Genomic DNA, 9480 nt, shown 5'->3' with positions numbered 1-9480 from the left:
AATAATGACAATTATTCTATAACTATGCTCTTAAAGGTAGTTCTCCGGCTGCTACTCTTCACGGAGAAAAATATAAAGTATAACTTTTACTACTTTTATAGTAAAAAATTTTCGGTAAAACATTTCTGGTAATTTTTACTACTTTTGGAGTAAATTTTGCTACTTTCGAAATAAATTTGACTAATTTTTACAAATATTTACTTCGAACGAAGAAAAATTTACTCCAAAAGTAGTTAAAATTACCAGAAATGCTTTACCGGAAATTTTTTACTATAAAAGTAGTAAAAATTACTTTATATCTTTCCCCGTGTTGAAAAAATTGATTTTTGATAGATTTTCTTGAAATTTTGAGAAAATGTTTCTTTGGGTACCATTTAAATGTGGTAAAAATTTCAAAACCCTTTGCGATGCTAAATTTTGAGTTATTCAAGTTCAAACTTTAAAAAACAATTTATTCAAGAATAGCAGACCGGGAAATAGCTTAAAAAGGTTTTTTATGCTTTTCATTTGGAAAATTTGTTCTTTCACTTAGTATTTATAAAACATGTACTCAATTTTAAAAATAAATTTACAATTAGAAATTTTTTTACACTTATTGTTGCAATATTCCTATTGAAATATTACAAAATTGTACTAAATAAATATTAAATATTGTAATTTTTTTTGTTAAAATTATAGGGGTCGTCCATAAATTACGTAAGGCATTTAGGGGGGAGAGGGGGTCTGATAGTTCTTACGAAAAATAGAAAAAATGGCACTAATGTATGTAAAATATCTTACGAGGGGGACGGGAGGGAGTAAAAATTTTTCAAAAATATGTTTTACGTAATTTATGGAGGCCCTCCTTACAGAATTGACAATTTTTTAAAAGAGGCGAAAAATAATTATTCAATATTTGGCTTAAAAAGTTAAAATAAAAGAAAAATGTTGAATTTTAAGAATTTTCGATTTTCGGTTCCAAATATATTTAAATTTAACATCTTCATTTATACAAATTTTAATTTTCTTGAATAAATAATTAATTGTTATTAATGGTCAAAAAAGGTATTTTAAAATATATTATTTTTAAGGTCATTTGGGGTAAATGTAGACAGTTGATATTTCCGCTTAAATTAAATTTTTGTAAATAAGTATTGCTATAAAACTTAAACATTACACATATAGGTATACATAATATTATACTCATGACAGCGGCTCATATATTTATTTTCTCATTTTTCATTTGTCATTTGACAGTAATGTATTCCAAGTTGTTTTCTAATGTATTGAGAGTTAAGAGTTTAAGCATAACCCTTTAGTATTCTTTTCGTATATTTGCATTAGAAATGATATGTTGTTTTTATTATTTTTAATTTATTTTAGAAGAAAAATTTATGATACACCTGCGTATTAGGGTATAATCATTAAAAATTTTAATTGATTCATTACTTTATTTTTAATTTAATGTATAATTATTTTTTCCCACTCAATTCAAAAATGAATTTATATTTTTAAAAAAGATCATATTTTTGGTAATAATAAAACCCTTTTTTTAAGTTACAAAATTTTATTATTATTTATAATTTTTAACAAATTTTTTTACACTATACTTCAATTAATTTAAAGCAATATTATGGCAAAGTTTAAAGACGGACTTTACGGACCAAAAATGAAAAATACGGCCCATTTACGGACTAATTACTGTTACTGTAATTTCTTCAAAATTATTTTCATCATTTCAATTCAATTATTATTTTCAAAAATTTTTAACTAAAATTCTTCTTTAAATCAATTATTTTTAATGATTTTCGAAAAACTTCTTCGAGAATTTTAAAATCCATTTGTTTACAATTCAATTATACGATTATATTATTATAAAAAAAAATTAAATTTACAGAATTGTTAGTTAAAAGTATTAAAAATTTTAATTTTCAAAGATTTTAATTCAATTATTTATAAAAATTCACGCTATGGTGGTTTTTTAATATTCAATTATTATCTAAACTTTTAACTGAAATTCATTTTTAAATTAATTTTTATTAGAAAATTCTAAGAAAATTCAATTATTTAAATACAAAAATTAAAAATTTATTGAATAATTAAATCTTTCTTTAAATTAAATTCTTACAAAGAATTTTATCAACAAATTTTTAAATAATTAATTTCTTTTGAAAAATTTAAAATAAAGTTTTTAAGAATAATTACATTTTTCGAAGAATTCGATTAAAATTGGATTAAAAATGATTGAAATTCTGCAATGAGTTTTATTATTTATGAAAATAAAATAATTCCTAAAAAGAATTTTATTATTTATGAAAATAATGAAATTATTGCAAACAAATTTATAAAAAATTTGTAAATTATTGAATTCCTGTGAAATTTTTACTACTTTATGAAAATAAATAATATGTTTGCATAGAATTTTATTAAATTTTTTTTAAATAATTGAGTTTTTTTTAGAAAATTTTATTAAAATAGTAAATATTGAAAATTATTGAATTGAGAAAATTTTTAAAAATAATTGAAATTTTGCCGTGAATTTTATCAAAATTTTTTTAAATTATTGAATTGATACGAAGAATTTTATTGTAATTTTTAAAAATAATTAAATTCTTGTAACGAATTTTTAAAAAATTTTCAAAAATAATTAAATTCTTACGAAGAACTTTATTAATATTTTTGGATTAATTGAATTCTAGCGAAGATTTTTATAAAAATCATTTTAAATAATTAATTTTTTTTTTGAGATTTTATGAAAATTGTGTTTAAAAATAATTAAATTAAAGTTTATTATTTATGGGAAAAATTGAATTCTTAAAAAAAATTTTATTACTTATTTACGAAAATAATTGAATCCCTGTAGAAATTTTATGTTATTTATATGAAAATAATTGAATTCTTATTCGGTAATTAAGTTATACACCTTTCATTTTGAATAGTAATTTAAATTTATTGAATTTAATTATCACAAATTCTTAGTTACAAAATTAAATCTACTTTTGTCATTTTATACATGGATAAGTATATGTATGTTAATATTTAGTTTTTTCCTTAATTAATTTTCTCGAAAAAAATAGATTTTCTTTTAAAAGTTACCTAATATTGTAAGGCAAGACTAAAACCCTTGTCCAAAGTAAAAATCTAGTAAGTCGCATTTGCCGTAAAGTAAGCGACTTTCGCCTTAAGGTCATGTTATTCAGTGGTCACGTGCTCCATATACTTTACTATGGGAACACGTGACCACTGAATAACATGACCTTAACGGCAAATGCGACTCAATAGGTTTTTGCTTTGGACAGCAGAAAAATAATATCATTTTCCAAAAAATTAGACTATAAACTATTACCTTACAACTTCCTGTACAATAAATAGTCAGACTTAAATAAGAAATCGTTGAATTTAAAATTGTATATTAAACAATTTTTTAAAATGGAAGAGAAACACAAAAAAAGCTTTAAAAATATAGAAAGTTTTAAAAATTCCAACTTTGCGATTAAGTTGTAGGATCCGTAAAAACTTAATAGGTACTTGAGAAAGAATTTCTTCGAATTAAAATTGTTTAAAAATTCAAAAACTTTATAAATAATTTAAATAATAATTTTATAATAAACATCTTGATCATAAGTATTCTTTTGAAAAAATACAAATATTTCAAGTGCAAATTTCAACAAGTGTAATATTTATAATAATAATAATAATAATTATAATAATATAATTCAATAATAATAATAATAATAATAATAATAATAATAATAGCATTACAAGTAGCACACAGCGCAGAGAGATACAAAATTGTTTAACATACATTGTAAATATCTAATGTTTATATATACAAAAGTAAAGAACTATTTTGAAATCTTGAAATCGAGATTTCTTTTATGGAAGATATTAAGTTGTAACTTCTATTTATAAATTAATTGACAATAACCTAACTTACATATATAAATAATTTGAAATGCTTAGCATTAGGATCTTACAAAAATTGATATTTTGAATCCGCATCGAAAAAAAATAATTAACAATTTGAATACGCTAAAAAACACGATCTTGATAACCACTTTCAGCAACACTTGTGCTGGGTTTCGATGGTCCACCAGTCACAGGATGATGAGGATGTCTTAAATGTCCTTGTCTTCTGGGTGGGGCCAAATATTCGAACATACTTTGCGTATGTTGAGCCAACATTTTACTGAGATCACAAGGCATTGGATCGGTCCAGAAAAAGTCATGATTTAAGGCAGTGTCCGAGTCATATCTCTTACTAGGATCTAATATTAACAATTTGTCAAGCAAATCACATGCGAATGCATCTTTCACATAGGGTTTTAGTCTTTCTTTTACCTGAAAGCATTTATGATTTTTATAGAAATTTGATTAAAATTAGACAAATTATTTATTTTAATAATTCAAAACTATCAGAAAATGTAACAATAAAACAATTTTAAATTAATCAAAGTGACTTACTTTTCTTTTCTGTCCTTTGATTAAATCCATTTTATTGAATAATTCTAAAGCTTCTACACCAGGCCAAACATCAGGTACGATCGAGCCACATAATTGAGATATTAAAGTCAGTTGTTGTTGTTCCGTGTTACCCTGCATAATTGGCGATCTGCAAAAAAAAGTTTAATATTAATTATTCCACTTAATTACAAAACAATTTTTTTTCATAAAAAAAATTGCCGGTAAGAACTATTTTTGCCGGATATAAAAAAACTCTCAAAAATTGTTTTCAAGATTTCAATTAAATTATTTTCTAGAAATTTTAACTAAAATTCTTCTCTAATTCACTTATTTTTAATATTTTTTTGAGTAAGTTCCTTAAAAATTCAATTATTTAAAAAAAAGTTCACATAAAACTAAAATATTTCTAAAATCCACTTATTTATAATAATTTGAAAACTTTACAATTAACAATATATTTAAAAATATGACTAATTTAAAAAAAATTTGGATGAAAATGTTTCAAAAAAATAACTTATTCACAATTTTTAATTAAAGATTTTTAAAATTCAACTTTTCTAAAACTACAATTTGAAAATTTTTGAAATTCAATCTATTAATAATATTTGTAGTATTTTAACATTCTAAAATATAAAAATAGTTACTTATAAATTATTGCAGAAAAACGAATTGATATTAATGCAAAATACGGTCTTTAAAAAAATTATTTTTTAACAAAAACAGAATTATATTTATTTTTATTTACTTTATTTATTATTTAAAAATTAATTAATAATAATTAATTTAAACTTTAATTGTTTCGAAGAATTTTGTGAAAATTAAATTCTTTTGAGAAATTCAATTAAAATTGTATTGAATTCTTGCAAATTTCTCGACGAATTTAATTAAATTTTTTGAAAATAATTGAATTATATTAAAGAATTATATTAAAGTTGAATTTTTCAAAATTTTCTATCTGAATTTATTTAAAAATTAAAGATGATTTTTGAAAATAAAAAATTTTGTAAGTTACATAATTATAATAAATTAAATAGACAGTATTCCTAGTTATTCATATAGGTATTACAATTTATAAAAATTGAAAACGCAACTTTTACATATAAAATTCAATTATTTTTTTAAGTTTTAAATAAAATTATTCGCAAAATAATTTAAAATAAATTTAACTTCAAATCTGTAAAGTTTAATTATTGTTAGAAATAAAAAAAATTTAAAATTAAATTAAATATTTTTCCAATACTTTTGACAAGAAATCCCCGACTTTTCCCTGACCTGCGGCAACCCTGAATATGTATTTTAAATATTTAAAAAAAACGTTTTTATAGAAGAATATTCATTTAAAAATATAAAATAATAAATGTGTCATTAATAAAAAATATTCCAGCAAAAAAACGTTTGCCAAGACTTTACCTAGTCCACATTTCAGCCATTATACAACCAGCACCCCATAAATCTACTGGCGGTCCATAGTTTCGATCCCCCAATAACAATTCTGGCGGTCTGTACCACAAAGTAACAACTCTATTTGTGTAGCGATTCGCTTGACCATTTTTATTTGCACTAAATGCTCGTGCAAGTCCAAAATCGGCGAGTTTCAGAACTCCATTCTTCGTTATTAAAACATTAGCAGCCTTCATATCTCGATGTAAAATCTAAAACAATATTTTCATGTATATTCTTTCAAAATATAAAATAGCGGCTTTCGCATTTACTAATTCATTAAAATGAGTATTTTCAAGACTGAAAAGTAGTAAAAAAATAAGTATCGAAAAATTAAATTTGACAAATCAATAATTTTTGTTTTAATAAATATTTTAATTCAAAACTTTAATAAAAGAAGGTGAATTGATAATAATTTGAAAAAATAAACATAAATTTTTTTATTTCAACTATTAGTGCAAATTCCCCCAAAAAAATAACTTTTAGTGGCACCAATATAAAAAAAAATACCTAAATAGTAGCAAATCGTAAAAAAAGTAGTAAATAATAAATAAAACCTAAAAATAGTGATACAATGTGAAATATAATTTTAAGTAATATAAATTACATACATACTTTGTTACTGTGTATATAATATAGTCCATTTAAAAGTTGTTGCATAACTTTTTTAATTTCTCCCAAACTAAATTTGACGTTGACATTCGAAAGTAAACCAGCGAGATCGTGCTCGCAGAAATCAAAAACCAAATAAAACGTTGAGCGATAGCGATTAAATTGTGTCGCTGAAAAAATTCAAAAAATAACGGTCAATATTTTTGTTGTTGTTGAAATATTAAAATCAATTTTAACTGGAAATTTACCTTTTGTTCTACAGATTTCTATTAAATTGACTACATTTTCGTGTTTGAGTAGTTGCAGTATTCTGATCTCTCTCAATGCAGTAATAGGGAACTATATAAAAAAAAGAAAATTTGCATTATTAATTCATAATTTCATTTACAGATTTAAAGAAATTGGGGCACTTTTCGCAAAATTTCATTTGTTACTCTGTCAGGGATTACAGTGATTTTTCATGTAAATTTACGTAAAAAAAGGGATTATATTTTTCAAAAAGGGAATTCAGTTTAAATAAAGAAGAATTTCTAAATTAAGATAAGAAATTACACAGTTCTGTAGATTTATCTACATATTTTTTTAAACTGCTATTTTAAAAAAAATATTATTGGTCATAATTTCTGTTTTTCCAACTTTGGAATTTTAGGTTATGTAACTGTTTGTAAAAGAATACTCTACGTAAACAATCTTTTAAGAAGTTTAAATAATTGACAATTTAAATAATTAAACATAATATTAAATGATAATTCTTAATTAAAAACTTATGTTGAATAGAAACTTCATAACATAAGAATATCGAAGTTTTGCATAAATTATATTTATCCAATTATATGCATTGTATTGTCCCTTAATTATCTTTCTGACTCTGGGTTTGAAATTATTTTACAAAGAAACAAAACATTTCTCTCAAATGCAGTTAAAGTTGCTTGCAGAAAAGAAGTAGAACATAGAAAATAAATAAGAATATTAAACATGCATTTTAAAATTTGTGTATACTTACGCCTTCTTTTTCGTTCTCCATCAACACTTTCTTCATAGCCACAAATTTTTTATTTGTTTTCTTATCCTTAGCTTTGAATACCTCGCTGAAATAAACAAAACGAACAAACTAACAAAAGTACTTAATAATTAATTAGTTTCCTAATCAAATTTCGATTTACAAATACGAAAAAATATTGAAAAATCACACGTAATACATCAGTTATAGGTGAGTTATAGAAACATGAAATTCAATATAACCTCAAAGTATCTTGTAAATTATACTTTTCTAAATTACACCGTTAATTAATTGATAAACTTACCCAAATGTACCTTGGCCAATTTTGGCAACTTTTTCATATTTACTGGACTCCTCACAAAATGGAAAACTAAATTCTTCCACATATTTTTCTCTTTCCTTTTGATTCATAGTTTTTTACTCGAACGAATAGTCAGTTTGAAGATAATTAAATTTCCACTTCTTGTAGTTACTTTTAATTACAGTTTTCATAGCAAGCAAGAACACATATTAGGTTTAATTATTTTTAAATTATCATTGCAATTTGTTTATTTTAATTCTCAGAAAATCTCCAAGATTTTTTTTGGCAGAGCAAAAAGCAAGCAGGAAGTAGAAATGGTCAACAATGCATTAAAGGTGAGTTCAGAATGCTTATAATATTCAGGGATGGGTTGTCAACATAGATGGAATAGGGAGAGGGGGATGCATACATTTGCCGCAAAATGAAAAGAGCATAATGACTATTATGTCGAATTCACAATTGTAAAATAACTGAATAATTTAGGAATTTCCATCGAATTTTAAATTAAAAAAAAATTTTGTTCTGGAATTATCATGAATGAATAATGGAGCATTTAGGCTGCGGTTACACCTCTGCAGGCAGCCTGCCTGCCTGCAGGTTGTCATGGTAACGTACAAGAGTAAGAGAGTCAGTGACTTCAAACTTCTCCTTTACTCTCGTTGCTCCTGCCTGCGCAGGCAGGCAGCCTGCAGAGGTGTAACCGCAGCCTTACGCTTTCTGTAAAAATGGTCCAGAACGGAAAATTTACATTGGAGTAAGAGAGATAGACTGTGTGTCTGTCTCTCTTACTCCAATGTAAATTCTCCGTTCTGGACAATTTTTACCGAAAGCGTAAATGCTCCATTAAATCAAATAAGTTCGATTCAAATGTTTATTTAATGGAAAATCTAGAAGTGTCTAAGAGTGCAGTCCCATGGTGGTAGATTAGTAGAATAGTGGAACAGTTTTGACCAATCAGATGACTGGATTTTTTAACACTTATTTTGATTGGTCAAATCTATTACACTACTCCACTATTCTACCAGCATGGGACTGCATTCTAAGGGTGGAGTCCCATGGCAGCGTTTTGCGTTGCGTTGTAATAAGAGAGAATGCAGCAAACGTATATTTGCGTCTTTTTCTCTCCCATTACGACGCAACGCAAAACGCTGTCATGGGACTCCACCCTAAAGGCGCTTGCACACTTTCAAAATTTTGGGCGAGCAGCGAATTTTCATGGCCTTGAAACTCATATTACTAAATATGATTGGCTCTACAAAAAGCTGCGTGAAAATGTACTTTGTCAGAGCCAATCATATTTAGTAATGTGCATTTCAAGGCCGTGAAAATTCGCTGCTCGCCTAAAAATTTGGAAGTGTGCAAGCGCCTTAAAGGTACCGTCCCATGACGGTGTAAAAGCGTCGGCGTAAAGTCCTAAGCACAATAGATTCGCGAAAGTCGTTCGCGAACGCAAAGCATGAGTTAGAAAAGGACAGAGATATATTTGTGTCCTTGTCTATCTCATGCGTCTCGTTCGCGAACGACTTTCGCGAACCTATTGTGTACGGAAGCTTCTACGCGCCACCCTGCGGCACTCACTCGCTTTACGAGGCACAAGGCAAATGTCGTTTGAAGCACCCTGCTAGTGAATGCCTTGTACGATGCCTCGGTGTGTGCCTCGTAGGGTGCCTCGATGCGTGCTTTG

The 9480-nt window shown here is 25.5% G+C and overlaps 1 protein-coding gene across 1 annotated transcript; it reads right to left on the bottom strand.

Annotated features, from left to right (window-relative positions):
- Positions 1–3280: 3280 nt before the first annotated feature.
- Positions 3281–8130, bottom strand: LOC122511027 (cyclin-dependent kinase 9). The gene is made up of 7 exons (XM_043626023.1): positions 7800–8130; positions 7499–7583; positions 6744–6834; positions 6499–6665; positions 5854–6095; positions 4444–4591; positions 3281–4320 (listed from the first exon to the last, which is right to left on the bottom strand). The coding sequence occupies exons 1-7, from the start codon at positions 7904–7906 to the stop codon at positions 4012–4014; spliced, it is 1149 nt and encodes a 382-aa protein (XP_043481958.1). The 5' UTR covers positions 7907–8130; the 3' UTR covers positions 3281–4011.
- Positions 8131–9480: the final 1350 nt, after the last annotated feature.

The sequence above is a fragment of the Leptopilina heterotoma genome, unplaced genomic scaffold, assembly GCF_015476425.1.
Source record: "Leptopilina heterotoma isolate Lh14 unplaced genomic scaffold, ASM1547642v1 Lhet_8, whole genome shotgun sequence".
Taxonomy (NCBI): Eukaryota; Metazoa; Arthropoda; class Insecta; order Hymenoptera; family Figitidae; genus Leptopilina; species Leptopilina heterotoma.
The sequence above is the reverse complement of the archived record's forward strand: the minus strand, read 5'-3'. Positions and strand labels throughout refer to the sequence as shown.

What these genes read in the sequence shown, in the direction of transcription:
- LOC122511027 (XM_043626023.1), bottom strand. Translation starts at nt 7,906, where the DNA reads ATGAATCAAAAGGAAAGAGAAAAATATGTGGAAGAATTTAGTTTTCCA. An exon ending in ATGGCTGAAATGTGGACTAG is followed by an intron (nt 4,592 to 5,853) that starts GTAAAGTCTTGG and finishes TTTTTTTTGCAG; the next exon opens with ATCGCCAATTATGCAGGGTA. An exon ending in TCAAAGGACAGAAAAGAAAA is followed by an intron (nt 4,321 to 4,443) that starts GTAAGTCACTTT and finishes AAATGCTTTCAG; the next exon opens with GTAAAAGAAAGACTAAAACC.